Genomic DNA, 21,113 nt, shown 5'->3' with positions numbered 1-21,113 from the left:
TAGGGTGTAGAATCCATTCACCTTGCAAGCCTGCAACATCTAAAGAAAAACAGTGCCCATGAGCAAGAGCCGAGCTGTTTAGCTTACATAAACTACATTTAGGGTTTAGTAATTTGACAGTATTGCTTTAACTATCTTAACTCCCTGGCATAGCCAGATTTTTATCAATTTTCTCCTTTTTTTTCTGTCAGTGCACTGCTAAATCTGTTGCATCCATCAAAATCTGAAAACATGAATTAAATGATAAAATGGGAAATAAATCTAAAATAAACCTGTTCCACAAGCTAAAGAATATTACAAGCTAAATTACAGCAGCAGGAGGAATCTGACATATTTTGCTGAGAAGCACTATTCAGCATCACAGAGTCATACAAAGTTGTTGCTATTACTTCCCTGTGTAGATGTTTCTGCTTTCCAATTGAATGCTTTTTTTAACATTTTGTTCTACAACCTGATTACACAAGACAGCTTATTGCTTTTAGTGAGAGTACAATTCTCCACCATCTACACTATCTATTACATGGCCAATTTTTTCCCATTAGATATAAAATTAATTACAGAAAATTGCTCTCTGTAGGATAAATAATTCTTTTCTTCAGTTGTCAAGAAAACTTTCTTTCAGATATCATATCATCTAGCTCAGATAAGTGTCTGAGTGGAAAACTGAAGTCCAATTAAGCAGATGAATATGATGCCATTAGAAAAACAGCACTGTTTCCATGGTTTCTGTACTTTTTCCTACCCCTGTGAAGGACATAGTTGACAGTCTCCTGGTCTGAAGTGGTGTTAAAACTCCTAAACTTTGTGACATCAGAAACACTGGGGATGTGCGCAGTCTGCTCTGAGGTATTTACTCCAAACTAATCAACATTCACTCTGTTCTAAAGAGCTCTGTGACAACTTGTTAAACCCTATTGTACCTTCAATGAACCCAAGCTATTTAAAGTATGTTATAAGTGAAGTTTTCCATATTCTCAAGAGGACTGTATCCTTGGAGCATATCCCTCCATGACCCTCCCTGAATGTGCTGTACAAAATGTACTGATATACTTATGGATGTATTGCTACAATTAAATGACAGCTTCCTTTTAAAATTCATCCAAATACGAAACTAGCAATCTCAAATATGCAGGAGAAGAAAGCAAGGCTTTTCAGCAGCTGAGCTCCGCTTTACCTTTGGCTACACAGGAGCCAGGTGCTTCCCATATCATCTTGCAAGAGGGCAAGATCTCTGGCATAGACAACCGATGTGTTAGGTAAAGACAGGTGTCAAACTATTGCCTTTTAAAGCACAGGTTAGTCAGGGATGACTGATCTGCTCTGCTTTTGTAGATATAATCTGCTTACATTTCTGCCCAAAAGCACAATCTAGAAAATACATGAAATACAAGGAAACCTGCCAAGGAGAAACCCACTGTAGAGAAAAATAACTTTTTTATATGCAGTAACCATTCTCTCCTTGAAAATTACTTCTAAATTTATTTTACAGTATGGCAACATAGAATATTCCATGTGTTATCTTCCCTCTCTTTCAGGTTGCTACGTCTGAAACTACAATGTAAAAGCCATTGTTTCTATGAGAAATTGTCAATAAAATTTTCATTGGTCTGTTTCAGAAAGGGTAAAAATGTTATTCATTAAAAAAACCCAAAACCTCCAAACCTGGTGTGTCTGAATAGAAAAACTGCAGGTTGGCCAGTAACTACTATTTGGTAAAGCTCTGTAGCATTAGCTATGGCTTATGAAAAAACCTAATGTGCATTCTTCCAAGGATTTGCTACTCTCTAATTTCACTAAATTGTTTAGAAGGCAAATTTACAAACCAAACTTGAGTTTCTGAAGAAATGTATGTAGTTACATTACCTTTTATTTTTATCTCCTAGTCTCAAAGTCTTAAGAAATTAAGCCAGATATTCAGAAAACTTGGCACTAGCAATAACAAAAACAGCCACTAGATATGCAAACATTAACTTTACCACTTTATACCACTTCAGGCAATGACTTTGTTGTATTCCATAAGACAAGCAGAAATATACCCAGTAGTGAATGAATAGCAGATCTTTATATAAAATCAGAGTGTATTATACTGTAAACTATATTTTATAAATTAAGTATTATTGCACCAAACTGATGGCAGTGCCTTTTTTTAACAAAAGGCTGAAAACATGAATGGAAAGATAAACAATATTCATACATATTTCATGGGAAAAAAAGAGCTAGAGAGAAAAGGAATGTATTCATCTTGCTTTTCCTATGTTTTTATTCTTACAGTTGCATGATCCATTTTAGATACAAAAAAAAAAAAATACTTAAAAAGCATGCAAAATATGTCTTTTTTTTAATTGAGTTTTGAATAATATTTAGACACTTTACTGCTGATGCTACTAAAACCAAGATAAAACAAGTGACCGCTGAAATAAGTGGTTATGCCTCAGCCAGCTACCCTTGCAGAGAGTTGCAACTGAAGGTTGGAAACTTGAGGTTTGTTTTCTGAAGTGCCCATTATAACCCAGTAAAAAATAGTTTTGCCTCCTGAAGAATGACAGGTTAGTATCTTGTATAATTTTCCCTGGCATTCATCAGAAACAAACTGCACTAAAATCAGGAATATGCAATTCTGAGGGGCTGTAACCATGGAACAGGACAAATGATAAAAACAAAGGCAAAGGAAGGACAAAAGTCCGATCTAAAGCCTGACTCATGCTGCAGGATGCTAGTTTAAAAAAACATTTGCAATTCTGCCTGTCTTTGCTCCTCTGAGTCACAAGACACAGGCCATAACTGATGAAGAAACAATGAGCATACTAAGAAATAAGATTTGAAAAGGAGTCAAATATTTCAGTTTGATCAATTGGTGTGATATAATGCATCCTAGCCATTGAATCTTCTTTAGTCCTTGAATTGTGTGAAGAAAATATTTAAAGGATATGAGCAGTATAGATATAGATGTATTAATTATGGGAAAAAAATGGTTATGAAAATGACACATCACAAAATGATACTAGTGGAAAAAAAAGAAAAAAAAAATCTGTTTTCTGACCAGATGGGTGCCAAACTTCATAAAACATGTATGCCTGTTCAAAAGCGATCATTCTCTAGTCAGTGTAGAGAATGATTCTTTGGACATGGTGTAAATTTATAAAGTAATAACAACAAACAGAATATTTCATACCAGCTGTCAGATTAAGAATTAAGGCATAAAATTTCACAGAATTCAAAGATCATGATGTTTTAACTGCTTTTCAGAAATACAGCTGTCATGAGGTTCATATACCATTTATCAGTATCCCTTATTTCACCCTATGGCAGTACTAAAAAATAATCTTCACCTATTCAAGTTTTATATCATGTTTAAATACAAAGTCTGAGAACTGAAGTGTCAATTCAGCACTAATGGTGAATCAAGAACAGATCCAGTAAAGGGAGTAACATTGTAGCATTTGAAACTTTTCAAATTCATGTCAGACAGAGAATCTGTCTGTGATGCGCCTACTGTAAAGCAAATTCTCATGGAGTTTCAAGTGCACACAAATGCTTGCACTAAATATGTCAATGTTATCAAATGACTAAGAATGGATAAGGAAATCTAAACATTATCAGAATAGATTAGAACCAGTGCCTAGAAAAGGAAGCGTCTGATGTTTTCCTAGAAGATGCCATTTCTCTAAATGTACGTATCATTTATTATTTTTCACTGTATTTCTCATACAATCTGTCCTGCATGCAATTGTATATTATTTTCTTTAGATGAATTTCAAGAGAAAAAGAGAATCTATCTTGGTTTGTTTTTATTTTCTAGACGTCTCTGCTTCTACAGTGCTGTTATCTACACTTAGCCCACAATAGGAAGTAAAGTGAAACAACGCAGAAGTATCCAAATTCAGTGTTACTATAGAACTTAATAGAAAATAAAAGCTGGGGTCACACTATTTTCTTTACAAGTTATCCCATCTCATTTGAATATATACATACAACATTTTACATGTAGAGATTCAGATGTTCACTGACTGCCATATCATCATGATATATATTACCTGCAAACTAACTACTATAAAAATGATGGTTTTTTTAAGAGTTAGCGTTGTCCTAACTGCATATCTAGCCATTACTAAAGCACTTCATTAAATATTATTTAAGAAGTATTTACATTTTATATAATTAGATTATAAAGGTATATATAATTTATATCTACAACAGAAATTTTTATACTTAATAACAAATATTTTCATTACATACATAATTAATCCCTTATGTACATAATTAAAAAGTGTACTTCTAAATAATGTATCTATTATTTACAACAGCCTTTACATAATAGGACATTGGTAAGAATCCTTACAGGATTTAGAATTTTAATAACTACAGAGTTTGGATATGGAACACGAAAGGGTTGCAAAGGTTGAATTTTGAAAAAAAGAATAAATATGAAGGTTGTGAAAGGCATTCAAATCACTAGAATTTTACATTTATCCCACTGTAATTATTTCTTCATCTGTCATAACGCTGAAGAGTTATTATATTCTTGAACTTCACTGACTCACTTGAGCTACCTCAGAGACAAACATCCCACATCAGAATTCATTAAAAGTGAGCAAACTAATATAATATGAAAATACTATTCACTCTGACATTAGCACACAGTATCGATGACACACTTGGCTACTAACATTACAGCTAGTTCACAGCAATAAAAGACCTTTCTGCTAGGTTATGGAGGTATGCATCCACATCCCCTATGCCCAGTACAACTAAAAAATTCAACATCTTCAAGCACATGACACTTTGAATGACCAAGGGGCTGGTATGAATGAATGAGATTGGCATTAATGGCTGGATGCACAGAGGCTGAAAAGGAACCAGCGTATCTTTGTAGTGCATATACACACATGAGCACACCTGAACACGAAAACTCCTAGAGTTCCAAACGAAAATGTTCCACACAGTAAGGAGTTGGTCAAAGAAAGACATAACCAGCAATTAGGAAGACAATAAAGCTAATAGCTAATTTATACTGAGCAGCAGATTAACCAGGTAATAAGGGAGAAATAACTACTGGAAAGTTTTGAGTACCTTGTAAATCTCATACTGCAGTAGACTAAACCCTTTTGCCTTCAGTCATCTTTGCTTATGAAAGACTACAACAATTTCCTTTTGATTATGCAGATTATCATCTCCAAATACCCTGATGTGAATGCATACCTCTTTAAATTGAACTTGACCCTTAAGATACTACAGGGCCAATTCTTTTCTGCTAAGCATCCACAGTGATGCTACAATACTATTATTTTTAATAAAAATAGCACTTCTTGCAGGATAACCGTGAACAAAATGCTTTGTACTAGACCTGCCCTGTACAGCATGCTTCCATCTGCCTTACTTCTAGAAGCTGATTTAAAAAGAAAGCAAAATAATTTCCCTGCAACTGAAATAATAAAATAGCTTTAAGATAAAAAGTAAAAAAAAAAAGGTTTATATACTAGAAGCTTTGACTACGTAGAAAACAACAAACCACATTTTTCTAATCATAAATGCTACTTTTAAATTATAAGATCTATTATTCTGTTTTGATCTTTATCCGCCATCTGCTATATTTTTACTAATCACAAACAAAAGAGATGATAAAGTCAAATAGGCTGCTTTTCCAATATTTCAGCACAAGATAAGGTCCGATAGTTGTAACCTAAATAACAAGAAAATTCAAATTCTTAGGCTTCATATACCTAACAAATCAAGGAAGATCAGTAGATAGAATTAAAACGAAATATTTTACAACTAACATAAGACTATATAAAACTTGTACTTTTAAAAAAAATAAAAAAAAAAAAGAATAAGAATTAAAAACTAAATGCCTGAGCAAAAGAAAGCGTATTTCAAAGTTTAGCAGCAGCTTATTTAACACTGCTCCAGATAAAACAGAAGAAACTGGGGAAAGCCACAGAAAGATCCAAAAGCTTGTACTGGCAAAGACCAAGAAAATAGTGATCTCTGAGCATCATTAGCTTTACTGGCAAAGACTTTCTGGCAATCCATCAGGTACACCACTGCAGTGCAAGTAGTTATATAGGAGTCAGTAACTTCAGAGACGCTTTTGTGATACAGAGAAATGTCCTTCCATTTATGGACTAGATTTTCTCTGCCATGGTTCTATTTTTATTTTATTATTTAGAATTTGAGACAGTATGAAATTAAATACTGCTGAAGATGATAATAAGGTTAATGAATGCTATATATCTAGGGTAAGAAGGGAATCAAGAATAAGCCCTGCATAATGTAAGCATGGACACTATAAATACAGGAGTAGTAGAGAACCTTAGGCATTCAAAACTTAATGTGAAACAAGCAGCAAAAAGTAGAAAACCATGAAAGATACTGCTTTCATGGCTTAAGTCTATATTGTATGAAACTCTGCCAGACCATATAAATATCTTGTGGTCCAAATCCTCAGAAATATCCTTAAATACTTTAGATGAAAGAACACTTCTCTCTATATCCCAAATTTTCCTTCTCTACATGTTACCTGATTTTGCATGGCAAATTACTGCAATTGCAAATATTTAACTGGATCAAGCAACAGACTGAGGAGGGATGTAGCACTGTTATAATACTATTACCCATCCACTGCAAAAAGGTCAGAATTTTGCTCATATTCATACCAGAAGCATAGAAGCCTAATCACAACAGGGTTTGGGCCTGTCACATGATTGTCAAGCAGAGCATCTGAGTAAATCTGTTAATGAAATCTTCCCTTTTGAGTTCAGAATTATAAAAGTGAAGATCTTACTCAAATCGTCTCTTGACTTTATATATAAAGTTGAGTGAAGGAATTGACAAAATATTATTGAAAAGATATGAATGGTCTTGTTTACATAAACTTCCAGTGTCAGTTCAGTACTTAAGTTCATCCACAGCTCTCTGATATTTGGTAAAAACAGCCATTATATGAACTCTCTAAAGTCTCATATGGAATTCCTAACTTCTAATATTTCTAGTGAAATCCCAATTATCTTTGCATCAGTTTCAGTCTCAACAGTTTCAGTCTCAACAGGATATATTTGACTAATTCAGTTTTACAGAAAGGTCAGGAGGAACATGGCTAGGTTGGGTGTTTTTCTAATTACTTAAACTGCATAAAGCATTTTTTCTTAATTCCACATAAACCAAGCCTCATGCACCACAAAACAAACAAGAAAAACTGGTGCTGAATTAATGAGAGCTACATGGACATTTGAGTATAATTAGGCTAGAAGATAAGAGATGCCTTAAGCTGTGTTTCAGAATTCAGACGCTTAGAAATACAAAAACAACTAATGTCCAAAAACAGTCACCAGAAATCACATTAAAAATATGTTAAAATTACCAGTATATAAACTCTCATGTTTAAGTATAAGGACTTCTGATTTGGGGCTTATGCAGATATTAACTAGATTGCTTACAAAGTATAAAATAGTGTAAGCAGCAAGCATTGAAAAGACAAAGTTGAGAAGATCAGAATGCAACAACATTAGTCAGACTAAATGTATTTAAAAAAACAGTTACCAAGAAATTAGTGAAAGAAGATATCAGGAGGAAAAGTTACTGGATAACGTATAATGAATAGATTGAATGCCTACAAAGTACAAGTTAACACATCATCTTGAAGCCAAGCCACAAAATTGTATATTCAACTGGTCTTTCAGCTGACTTTTAAAGATAAGGAACAAATAGTTAAATAAAAAAATAACCTTATCTCTCATATTACCATTCAGGAAAGTATGCAGGTTAGTTATGCGCTGTAGGTAGCTCAGGAAAACATGGACTAATGCTAATGCAATGATCTTTTTGGACACTACAAGTAGCATTTTTAAATGTCCCTTCTGCAAAGGAATACAAATGGCAGAAGACAGCATAAGTTAATTATGGGTTCCTTAAGCAGTTTGAGAGAAAGGTGCTTTTTTTTTTTTTTCTTTTAGGACATTATTCTACGTTCTATTAAAGATAAAACTGTAGAGTTTGGGTAGTCTTCATTTGAGCATCCCTGGCAGTGTCCAAGGCCAGGCTGGATTAGAGCTTTGAGCAACCTGGTCTAGTGGAAGGTGCCCCTGCACAGGGATTGAAACCAGATCTTTAAGGCTCCTTCCAACCAAAACCATTCTATGATTCTATGATGCTATGTTCCCTGAGAGTCTTCTCAGGGATATGTTCTTGATCTTAAATCATTTAATACTTTTATTTGTAGTCTGGAAGAAAAGTAAAATCCACATTAATAAAGTTAACCAGTGATACTAGAGGATGTAATGCTTGATAATGAAGAGAACAAGCTAGTGACAAGCAGGGTGTGGGATCCTGCGTAAAGCAGGATGCCAACAAACACATTTATTTATAGGTAACTATAAACATAAGACCCTTTTTTTTCTCACTAAAGATGTGTACCTGCTCAACCGAGTTTTTCTTTTCTGAAGGAGATAAGAGGAGAAAAGATGCAAGAGGTCAAAGTTATCCATCCAGATAAATTAAGAAGCACTTTAATTTAGAGCAATGTAACTGGTAGCAGCTATGATATTAACTTGCAATAGCTCCTCAACATTCACACAGTATGACTACTTTTGGGCTAAACCTGCTACTCATTTACAAAGGAGAAATCAAGGTACACCCCTACCTATGGCCCCTCCCACTCAGAGTAGAATAGAAAACAGAATAAATTTAGGGTCAATTTTCTATTCAGTGTTCAGTATCTCTCACACACAGTGATGAACTGGGAACAGAAGATGATTTATATTTTCCAGTTTACTTTGAATTCAGAGTTGTAGGGAAGCAAGTACACAAGTTTCTACAAATGTCAGCTAGATGTCAGGAACTCATATGACTTTGAGAGTAGTACTGTCCTTGTGCTCCCGTGCTCCAATGTCCTTTGGATAACTTGTTTGACTTATTAGTGGAAAAGAAAGAAGCGGTATATTTCCACAATTGCATGCAACATTATTCCCAATAATTCACTGCAGATGTTATGACAAATACATGCTTATTACAAGGTTACCTTTTGCTATTAATATTGCAACAACTCAAAAGCCTGTTGTGAAGTACCACTTTAACTGGTACCTTGACAAAACACAAGTACTTTGTGAAAACTGAACTGATAAGGGTATTGAGAAGAAAGCAAAAACTTCTTGTTTTCAATATAATAAAAATGTGATACAGTCCATTCAATAGCATATTACTGACAAAACACCACTCAGATTGAGTACTCAGAACTATTTTCATTAAATTCATTCACTTATTTGAAGTTATTTGAAATGAAGAAATGCTAACGCACACAAAAGTACTGCATCACATATACATAAAATACAATTCTCCTATGAAATCTTACAGAAATTAGTGTCCATTATATATAAAATAACTTATAATGTAAGTAAAATGACACAAAACGCATGAAAGCTGTATAAAATACACTTCGTAAGAAAATATTGTAGAATTTGAATGTGTATGCAAATTTTTTGCCAATAGATGGCAGAAATGCACAATATTTCACCAACAAAATAATTGCAAATGATTGCAAATTTAAGGTGCTAAGAAAGTGACAGTTTTGAGACCTATGGATGCATCAAAAGCCAGTAAATTATTATAAAGTTCTGGAGTTCATATTTCCTCTCTCACATTGTTATCCTTACAATTTAATCACCAGACCACTGTTCTGTGTCAGTATAACTTAGGTATTCCATTAAAATGTGTTTTCCAAAAGGAATAGTTTTTCTGATTCAAATATGGTTTCAAGCTGAGCTGTTCTATATTTTTTGTCTCAAAAAAACGTCTACAGGGTATTGAAACTAATGTTTTTACATCACAGATTTTTAACTAAAGCTTCATCTTGAAGCACGCTTGCTGAATGGCCAGGAGGCAATCACACCACCACCTTAACCATCTTAAAACACAACTATTTTTTCTCTAAAGATATCTATCTCTTTTCACAGAGGCAGAGCAATTTCACTCTCCAACTTGCAAAAACAGCTGAATGATGACCAGAGATGTTGGAAACAGTCTTCTGAGACCAGGAATTGATACTGAGACCACAAGCTTCATTCAAAATTAATCAAGATGTCTGTAATGGGACCTGGACAGAATTTGAGCAAGACCTGGAAAAAACTATCTCCTCTTTTCCATAAGTGTGCTAATCACCACACACACAGAGATTTGTTCTCTGTGCTGTGCATGTGTCTACATTTGCATCTGTTGTCTGTGCTCTTTCCCTACTGTAAATCTTGAATTATTTTCTGGAGGAAAAAAAAAAAAAAATAAAAAAATGCACAGCTTCAGGAGCAACCTAGATTAAAGGGGATGTCAGGGAAGGATGATGAAAAATTCTTCATGACAATGGAACTTATTAGGAATCAAACAGTTTCTCTCACTCAATATTTTGTACAGTAGACTTGATGAATCACATGATCAGGAAAAGGAAATGGATCTTTTCAATCTTTAACTTCTCTGATTCACTATTATGAGACACTATCAAACCCATATATTAGGCTTCACTTAATTACTGTAGTTCCAAGGCTAATTGTTCCACGTTTGCATATCCTAGGAAATGTGAAGCCAAGATCATGTTTTACATGTTTAATCTTCCTCTAACAATACCATCCTGCCAAGGCAATTTATTCCAATATAGCATTTTAAGATACAAAAATACATTTTATGAACACAAAAGGGTAGCAGGGAAAGTGGAAGGCTTTGCATACTTAGAATTACATAATAGATGAATGGTGGCATATTTCAACTAGCATAAGAAAAGAAAAAAAACCACTGACTTTCCACTGTAGTACATTAAAAGATGGTATGTTCAGACCACATGTCCTCTGCTATACTTCACATCTTTCTATAAGCATTTAGTGCTCTGAAGGCAAAGTTTATTTTTGAGTTAGGATAGCTTGGGCTTTTTTAAATACTGTTTAAACTGTGTGTTTGTACTTTATTGTCAGTTAGGTAAACCAGGACAGTTCTTATGAACTTGTGAATTCAGGGAGCCACATTTTGGTGACATTCCTTCCGTCTAGTATTTAGATGAACTTATTACAGCTGAACTAATGTGAATCAATAGTGAAATAAACTGGAAAGATCTTGATGCGCAATACATTCCAGACAATGTATTGTATTTGGGCTCTTAAATAATTTTGAAATTTAAGACATATAAAGGAATCCTCCTTAAACAGTAATAAGTTCTTAAAGCATTTAAAGAATTATTGGGATAGACTGAATTCCAAACCTGTTAAATGGTTTTTGCATTGCCTGACATTAAGCACTCCCTAATTATTTGGCCAGCTAAAAGGCTAAGCGCTTTATGAATCCTATTTCCACAGCAACACTTGGTGCAGGAACCAGAAATTACATGTTCTGAATCACTCTCTGCACAAGGATACATCATTAATTAAAAAAAAAAAATAAATTATATATTTCTATATATATATACACACACATAAAAGGTGTCGTGGTTTAAGCCCAGCCAGCAACTCAAAACCACGCAGCCTCTCTCTCTCACTTCCTCTTTTACTCCCCCACCCCCACCCCTTTCCTCCCCCTGGCTCCCGGAGGGATGGGGAGGAGAATCCTCCCACGGATTGTAACTCCCACACGTTGAGATACTAACAGTCCAGTAACTAAGGTATAACACAAAACCACTACTGCAACCACCAATAGTGGTAAAGATAAGGGAAATAACAAGGGAAGAGAACACAACCACTCACCACCTGCTGACTGATACCCAGCCTGACCCAAGCAGTGATCTCTTTCTCAGTTGGGGTATAGCTGGCCTCAGATCCTTTGTATCCCCGACTCCAAAAGCCGAGGGGTTGACCTCGAGTCTCCCCTGGAGCTTTCTGCCAGAGGCTCCAGGTAGGACCATTCTCCCCAGCTGCGGTGTACAGTACATTTTTTACATCTGGCCCAGTCCGGACTAGTCCAAGGGCTACTGCATGAACTATCTCACATTTAATTTGCTCAAAGGCTTGTTGTTGCTCAGGGCCCCATTTAAAATAATTTTTCTTCCAGGTCACATGACAGAGAGGGCTTACAATCAAACTGCAATTTGGGATGTGCATTCACCAGAACCCCATAATACCCAAGAAAGCTTGTGTTTCTTTTTTATTGGTGGAGACATTGCTGTTATTTTGTTGATCACATCTGTGGGGATCTGGCAACATCCATCTTGCCATTTTATTTCCAAAAATTTAATCTCCTGTGCAGGTCCCTTGACCTTACTCCGTTTTATGGCAAAACCAGCTTTCAGCAGGATTTGGATTATTTTCCTCCCTTTCTCAAAGACTTCTTCCGCTGTATCACCCCACACAATAATGTCATCAATGTACTGCAAGTGTTCTGGAGCTTGCCCCTGTCCCAGTGCATTCTGGATCAGTCCATGGCAGATGGTAGGGCTGTGTTTCCACCCCTGGGGCAGTCGGTTCCAAGTGTACTGGACGCCCCTCCAAGTAAAAGCAAACTGTGGCCTGCACTCTGCTGCCAAAGGAATTGAGAAGAACGCATTGGCAATATCAGTCGTGGCATACCACTTGGCTGCCTTTGACTCCAGTTCATACTGAAGTTCTAGCATGTCCGGTACGGCAGCACTCAATGGTGGTGTGACTTCATTCAGGCCACGATAGTCTACTGTTAGTCTCCACTCTCCATTAGACTTTCGCACTGGCCATATGGGGCTATTAAAGGGTGAGCGGGTCCTGCTGATCACTCCCTGACTCTCCAGTCTACGGATCAGCTCATGGATGGGAATCAGTGAGTCTTGGTTGGTAAGATATTGCAGCCGGTGCACTGTTATGATCGCGATTGGCACTTGTTGCTCTTTGACCTTTAACAACCCCACAACAGAAGGATCCTCTGAGAGACCAGGCAAGGTGGACAGCTGCTCAATTTCCTCAGTCTCTGAAGCAGCAATACCAAAAGCCCATCGGTACCCTTTTGGGTCTTTGAAGTACCCTCTCCTGAGGTAGTCTACGCCAAGGATGCATGGAGCCTCTGGACCAGTCACAATGGGGTGCTTTTGCCATTTCCTCCCAGTCAGGCTGATCTCAGCCTCCAGTACAGTCAACTCTTGGGATCCTCCTGTCACTCCAGAAATATAAATGGGTTCCATCCCTTGATAGCTTGACAGCATCAGGGTACACTGTGCACCGGTATCTACTAGAGCTTTATACTTCTGTGGGACTGATGTGCCAGGCCACCTGATCCACACAGTCCAGTAAATCCGATTGTCCCCTATCTCCACCTGGCTGGAGGCAGGGCCCCTCTAATAGTCATCACATTGGTCACTTACGTCTTGTTGACAGGAATTAGTCTTTATCACAGGAGCTGGAGTAAAATCAGCTCTTCCACTCCATCTCGGAACCTGCTCACCAGAGACTGAGGCCACAGCTTTCATGGGATGATCAGCCTTGACCTTTGTTCTCTTCAATTCACGCACCCGTTCCTCCAGAGTTGAGGTAGATTTTCCATCCCACTTCATCATGTCTTCTCTGTGACCCCCCAGGTAAAACCATAGGGTGGCCCACGGCGTATACCTTCTATATCTTCTCTCTTGAGCAGTAGGACGTCTTTTGTTAATAGCTGAGACGTGTTGGTACACGTGAGGAGCTGGACAGATCAGACAGATCGTCTCTCAACTGTTTGAACTCCTGGGACAGTTTTTCCACAGCTGAAATGATGGAAGGGGTGAGACTGTCTTTGAACTCTCAGAGTTCATGAATCATTTCATCCATTGTTAGTGGTTCTATGTCATTCCAGGTTACTGTTGCCAATGAATGGGCATATGATGACGGTGCATTCCATGTAAATTTCCGCCACATGGGTTGTGTACATTTGACTTCATCTGGATCTGTGGGTGCATCCCTGGCATTTAGCTTGATGTGATAGAACATCTCTGCAATGGCTGATTCCCTCAGAGACCGGATGCCTTCCTCTAGAGTAGTCCACTTGGCCGAACGACTCATAACATCGTCCTTGCATGGAAACCTTTCTTTCACAGCTGCCAAGAGCCGCTTCCAAAGGCTGAGGGACTTTTTCTCTCTTGCAATTGCTTTGTCAATTCCCCCTTCCCTAGCAAGTGATCCCAGCTGCTAGGCTTCTCTACCTTCCAGTTTGTGACCGTCAGCCCCATTGTCCCAGCATCGGAGCAACCAGGTGATGATGTGCTCCCCTGGTTGATGGGTAAAAACTTTTCGCATATTCCATAGCTTGGTTGAGGTCCGAGGTCGAGAAGTCACCTCTTCTTCTTCCTCTCATTCATGTGATGATGACGCCTGATCCGACGCTGTCCCAGGTAGTAAGTGCCTTCCCCTTGCTTCTTCATCTTGTTTCTTCATCTTTCTTTTCTTTTCTTTGCTTTTCCCCTTGCATACAGGGGCAACTGATATTGGCATGAATTGGTCCTCTGTTTTAGCTGCAGTGATTATCACTGTGGTTGGAGTGTCTGCAGTATCTGTTGTCGGGGTTTGGGTAGCTGCTGTAATTGTCCCTGAGGTCGGCATAGCTGCTGTGCTTGTAGCTGGAGTAGCTGCACTGTCTGTTGTGGTCGAAATTTGAGTAGCTGCTGCACTTGCCATTGGGGCTGGTGTAGCTGCTATGCTTGGAGCTGGAATAACTGCGCTGCCTGTTGCGGTCAAAGTTTGAGTAGCTACTGTACTTGTCACTGGGGCTGGTGTAGCTGCTATGCTTGGAGCTGGAGTAGCTGCACTGTCTGTTGTTTTGCCATCAGATCCAGGGACATTTTTTTCCCTTTGAAGGTGTTGGATAATGTTGAACAGGGCTCTGTAAGCATAGGCCAAGCCCCAGCACATTGCCATGATTTGTCCCTCTCTGGTATGATCAGGATGACAGCACACCTCATTTAAGTGTTTTACTAATTCTTCTGGATTTTGCACTTGTTCAGTGGTGAAGTTCCAAAGCACTGGAGGGGCCCACTGGCCTAGATTCTTGCCCATACTATCCCACACACCCTGCCACTCATGACTGTCCAGCCTCAGGGAAAATCTCTTGGTCCTCCTATATCATTGTCTAACCCTAGACAAGGCCCAAACCCAACACCGCTTAACTCTCAAGATCAGACGAAATGGTAGTGGGTAAAACACACCCTGTATGCATGTCAACATGGTGATCCCCATCACAATCAGCAGGCAGGTCTCAAGGGTACCTAAAGACCATTTAAACCTTTCAGAACTCTCAAATGATGCTGCAAATGGTCTGGTGGGTGGGCTGAGAACGTAAGGGAATGTCTCCTTCATGAGTTGACCACCCAAAGAGGGCAAAAAAGATGTATAATTGCTAAGCACATCTATTATATACCTCCCAAAGTATAGAGGTGGTGACCACACTGGGAACGCAAGCCAGATCAGTTTCATGATCAATTGTATTACAAGTCATTACTATAAAGTACAATGAAACAAGAACCTTAGCCCAAGGCCCCCAGCCAACAAACACTAACACAGCAAATACCGACTGCTGAGGTACGACATGCTGAAACTGTGAGATTAAGAGCAACAACTTTGAGAGCCAATAAATCAACACGGTAATGAGTGACTATTAATCTGAAACAATGAATGCCTATCACAAATATGATTAGACACACCCTGGTCAGATCTGTCGTTACCTCAACCCTTCGTGCCCCACGTTGGGCACCAAACCACATTGGGCTTAAACCACGACAAAGGAAAAGTAGGCATCGAGCCTGAAGCTGTAAATGTGGTCCGAATACTCTCTTTTCACCTCCACTCACCTAGTTCTGCCACTGTATTACCTACATTATGTCCAAAATAGATGAGCTCCACAGGCAGATTAATTTTTGCCATCTCTTTAAACGGTGTAAAGGAAAAGACAATCTTCATTAATACAATTCAGTGTACTTGCTTAAAAATTCTTTCATTACAGCTTATGAAAATAATAACTTGCTGATCTCAATTACAGCTATGTTAGAGACCCCAGTAATTCACATTTTTGGATTACTGAATTATTTCACTAAGGATGCTTTTCCCTAAGGTGAAAACCCCTTTGGAATAAACATAGTGGAAGCAGGTGCAAAACTCAAGCATTGTAAATAAGCTGTCTACATTAAAAAAATTCTGCACCTCTGCCAGTGATAAATGTCTCAGGATGATTCAGTTAAAAAAACAGATAAAGAGGGACTATAAACAAGAAATCAAGAAAGAGTGACATTGGTGTAACTAAGAGAGATGGAAATCCTTTCAACTCTATAAATAAGTTTAAGTACAATGCTTAACTCTGCCTGCAAAATGACATAAGTCTCATAAAACTATCCAGCAGAAACTGTTAAATGGGCAAACTCATTATTCTTGTTGGTACTGTTAGTTAGATTGCTGTGTCACCATGAGTCAAGTCAATTACGCAGTCACTTTCCCAAAGGCCATTCATCTCAAATAATTGTCTCTTTGCCTCATTTCCCAAATGTTGCAGCTTTGCTATTTTCTTATCTCACAATCCTTTTCTATGGATTTTGTGATTCTAGTACTTGCTCTTAAGATTCCCTTCATCTCCAATGGTTTCAATCTCAAAGTTCTGGGAAACTCTGATATGCTTGTCATTTATTTACATACCTTCTTTTTTATTTGATTTTCTATCATAATATGGAACCATATAACTTTTTCTACTTCAGAAAGCATTACTTAGTTTTATGTACACAACAGAAGTATGTGATGAAGACAGTAATCATATGAGGATGTGTACGGATCTTTTTTGGCTGTTTTACTGCTTTCTTCTTTGGCATATTAATAACCACTGATGCATATAGTATGAACTTAAACATAGTTATACATTTATTAATCTCTTTTTGTACAAGAGCGATTCATTAATAATTTTAGCATCTTTGCACTTAGGTACCAAGTTGAAAATATTGCAATACTATAAAAGATCATCTGTTCTATTTTTCTTTCCATATCAAACATTAGCATGACCACTCTCTTCACTTTTCAGGAACAATGAGTGCCTGTATTTCTGAAGAAATGGATTGTTAAATTGTGAGCTTTCATATGTTATCTAATTTTAGGAAGTTTTCCCTGAATAAAAACTTCCAAATTTTGACCTTCACTTTTTGTAACTGGAAAGAATATACAATTTGTACAAGAAACTTCCTATGCCACATTATGGGTGTTGTTTAATTGATTTATTTTGTCTGCTCTGTTTGATTTTATATTCCCTTTTATATGTCCCATATTCTTTTCTAATGCATTCCTAGCAGTCATACACAAATATTAAGCTCAGTAAGTGTCTGAACAAATCTTCCAAACCTGTAGTTTCAGTGGATTTTAAATTTAACAAATGTGAAGAACATCTGTTGATTTCACTGTTGACAATGATTCATGGCAATCCAGTTAAGTGAATAAATAAACAATCTGGATTACCTGTTCAAGTTGTAAGCTGAGACACTTGCATCAAATGCCCCATTTTATAAAAAAATCCCCATGTTACACAGTATTTCCAAGCTGGAGTTCACCACCACTTAGTGTAGGAGATTTTATTAATGATTAATAAGAAAACTGACTTAATAAGTGCTTTCTCTGACATAACCCAGCTGTCTGCTGAAATGGGAAATTCATTGCAAAAACAACTTGGTAACATTCTTCTGCTTACACAATGCCACAAGATGAAATTCTCCATCAAAATGTGCAAAGTTTAAGTATTTTTGTAACATCTATTAAAACGAAAAGCTATTTTACTTACCAAGCCAACTTCTGTTCAAATATACTGACACAAACACTGGAGGGACTGTGAAGAAATCTACTACTGAGTTAACTTCTAGCCAAAACCATAGCTTGTCATTGGCTGCTATGAACTGGAAAAAAAAAAAAAAAAAGAGGGGGAGGGATGAAAGAATCAGATTAGGCTCATGGTACCTGCAATATGGGCAATATTTTTTATTCTAAAATATCAAATGCCAATGGTTAGTGGTGCAGCAACTGATGTTTTAGCTCAGTCCAGACAAAATAACATATCTCACTAGAAAGAAGTTTGTACTGTGCATTGCTTATAACCACATTATGATTAAAATCAGAGACAGAAAACTTAAGTAAGAAGATCATTTATATGATGACTTGTAATAGCTATGCTTAAAAAAAATTTCTCCACTTTTTTTAACAATGTATCAGTAATACTACAAAGTGTAGGTAAGTATAAAATATTTCAAAGTCTATCAACTTTGCTCTGGCACACTAAACATGTTGGTAATACTCTCATCACATATTTGCTGTTCACTGGTTTCTAAATACATCGTAGTTTACAAACAGTCCCATTATCATCCTATCAAGAGGCAATCACCAGGATAACTCCTATATGGCATAATTCAGGGCTGCAGTAGGACTTTAGTCCTTTGAGTTTTAACATGTATAAGGTCGTTTCTCTCTCCTGACTACAAAATCAGCCTAGGAAATCCGGGAAATTTAGATGCCAAGGATTACCATAGTTTGAACTTATCTATTCATCTATGCACTTAAACAAGGTCAAACTACTATTCATATGCAAGTAACAAGTAAAACATACGCTTTCTATAATTATGAAATATAAATATATAAATAAATATAAAAGTCTAGCGCGTCATGAAGATATTTAATGGAGCAGTTTTACTCATGTAAGTCTTAAACCCTGGACTATTTCAAAACTAAAACATACTTCAAAACAGTGCTTTTATTTTTTGAACTACAGACAATATCCATTGTCTTTTTTCCAAAGCAAACACTGATATTCTCTTAATCTCCTAGCCTTAGAATGACTTTAAAACTTTAACAGAAAATGTTCAGACCAAGTTTTCTGAAATCCCAGCTATAGTATTGGAATGGGGAATCTACTGATGTCAAGAGTGTTGAAATCATACTTAAATAAAAGACAAACAACATGAGCAGCATCTGCCTCAGTGAATACTCAAAGCCAAAACTTAATTGACATTTTGTTAGTATGTATTACTTTGTACCAACTCACCAGCATGAAAACTGAAGAAAAACACCCAGAAGCTTTTGTTTGCCTTCTGTCGAATTTAGTACTTAGAATATTTGGAACTAAAAGCTTTCTAAGAGGTCAGATCAATACATTCATAACCTGCAATATGTGCACTAATCAGCATTTGATCTTTCTATAGGGCACAACCTTTAGGATTTCAAAAAGGTTAAAGTGTGTTATTCAAAAATGAAAATAAAATCTGTTGAATATAAAGGCCACTCATACTTTTCCGTGGAAGTATTTGAACAGTTACTCATTTAGGTAATTAGCAACTAATAAAATCCCATTTCATTACAGAATAAATCTGACAATGCCTGAAGAAGCACTTCTAGAAGCACTAGCACAATTCTGTCACTTCCAAATAAGGATTACTTCCATATTTGCCGTAACTCTGCCAGACTCTATTGCTTGATTATGTGCTAAATCCTGCAATTTGGACTTAGTCTTCATCAGCAGCTTGCAGACTTGACTTCTGAGTCTTCATATAGTTGGATACTAGTCAATAAAGATTTTAAAATGGATATATGTGCGTTTGAACACAAATATCTTCCAGAACTGAAAATAAGGTAATATTTATATGATTTTAGTTGCAACATCATTTCAGGGAGAACAGGTGGAGAAGGATGAGATTTCAAAATATTTCTTAAAATTTTTACTTTGCAAGTGAGTCCTCACAGGAGATATTTATCAGAGATAAAAAAAAAAAAAAAAGTAAAATATAAAATAGCTAAAGGTAGGGATGCTTATTACATAACTAGCAAGTTCATTACTGATCCAGTTATTCTATCCACACAACCAAGTACCAACTTTTCCTTATGAAATCCTGTTTGCTTCAGCATGACTTCTTGGAGAACTGAAGTTACATGTATATTAGCACTTTAACTTAGATACAGAGTACTAACCTGAAATGAATCCTTATCATCCCCACTTACCACACTTCAGTTTGCATCACAAAGTGGCTTTGGGTAACACAAAGATTTGTTTTGGTTGAACCTAAAACTGAAAAAGGGGTTCTGGCAGTGCATCTCACCTACTGTAATTGGTGAAGTAAATTCAGTCCACAGGACCCAAGTGGACTTTACATTACTCTCTCCCCCTTCCAAAAAACATACAGTGTGGACATCACAGTATTAACATCCACTCCCTGTATATTTTCTCTTCTTGTGCTCTGCTTCTTCATAATGTAGCCTAAGTTACTGCCTTGAGTAAGAGTGGCCAGCATGCAATTTTAACTCACTTGGTAAGAACATACAACCTTATCACTAGCACAATGTTTCCAGAGCATTTGGATACTTCTAAAATAAGAGGTTCTTGGAAGTTCACAAGTACCATGCATTGAACCTGTGATGCCAAAAAGTTAACCTATATTGCAGGCCTAGTGGACACTACAAAAGCCCCACAAATCCTTAAGCATTAGGGTCTATTACACTGGATGCTTTTAAAATACAGCTTAGAATGCATACATAGCAGTGCAAATACTGAGGGAATTTATCTATTTAGCCAAAGACTGCACCTAGACTAGGCAATGAAATAACCTAAATTTGCAACAAAATTCCTCATTAGGTCATCAGAAAAGGTTGGTTAAGTTGGTTGGAAGTGAAATAGGAGGAACTCAACTATCATTGTGACATAGGAGCTCCTATGATTCAGGAGCAAAACGGACAAAGTTCAGGAGGCAGTACTTGTATCAAATTTAAAGACCACTGTGGCAGACTTTCTGCTCAAATGAGGTTTTCCTGCTACTTCTGTTATGTTTCAGGATTTTTTTCCTCCTGATTTTCCAATAAACAACAAGCAAAGCTAGTTTTCAGTTTGGTTTTTTTTTTAAATAAAACAACAACAAAACAACCACAAACAAATAAAATTCCCCAAACCCAACAGCTTGAACTCCAAGCGTTACTGGCACAAACTTTTAACAGTGCCTACCTTTTTCAGATGTCACAACTTTTAGATTCTAAAACAGCATTACTCAATTTTCAGAAAGTGTTAATTTCAGGGATAAACACTTCAGCATATTGGCTAGTATTTCAAGTACCTCAAAACATTCATTACCAGTCTGGGAAAGTAGATGTGCATAAAACTAAATACCAGCTGTTATCTCAACATTCAACTGCCAAAGACATATCTAGCAGGAGAGGAATAGA

General features: G+C 36.8%; 1 protein-coding gene across 9 annotated transcripts in view; it reads right to left on the bottom strand.

Annotated features, from left to right (window-relative positions):
- Positions 1 to 21,113, bottom strand: part of KCNMA1 (potassium calcium-activated channel subfamily M alpha 1) — a 507,083-nt gene that overhangs the window by 179,526 nt on the left and 306,444 nt on the right. For all 9 annotated transcript variants that reach the window (XM_080621173.1, XM_080621175.1, XM_080621176.1 and 6 more), the window contains one exon: positions 17,701 to 17,812. In XM_080621173.1, the coding sequence (XP_080477299.1) occupies positions 17,701 to 17,812 (112 nt within the window). The remainder of the gene's footprint in view (positions 1 to 17,700; positions 17,813 to 21,113) is intronic.

The sequence above is a fragment of the Psittacula echo genome (genome assembly GCF_963264785.1).
Source record: "Psittacula echo genome assembly, chromosome: 6".
Classification (NCBI taxonomy): domain Eukaryota; kingdom Metazoa; phylum Chordata; class Aves; order Psittaciformes; family Psittacidae; genus Psittacula; species Psittacula echo.
The sequence above is the reverse complement of the archived record's forward strand: the minus strand, read 5'-3'. Positions and strand labels throughout refer to the sequence as shown.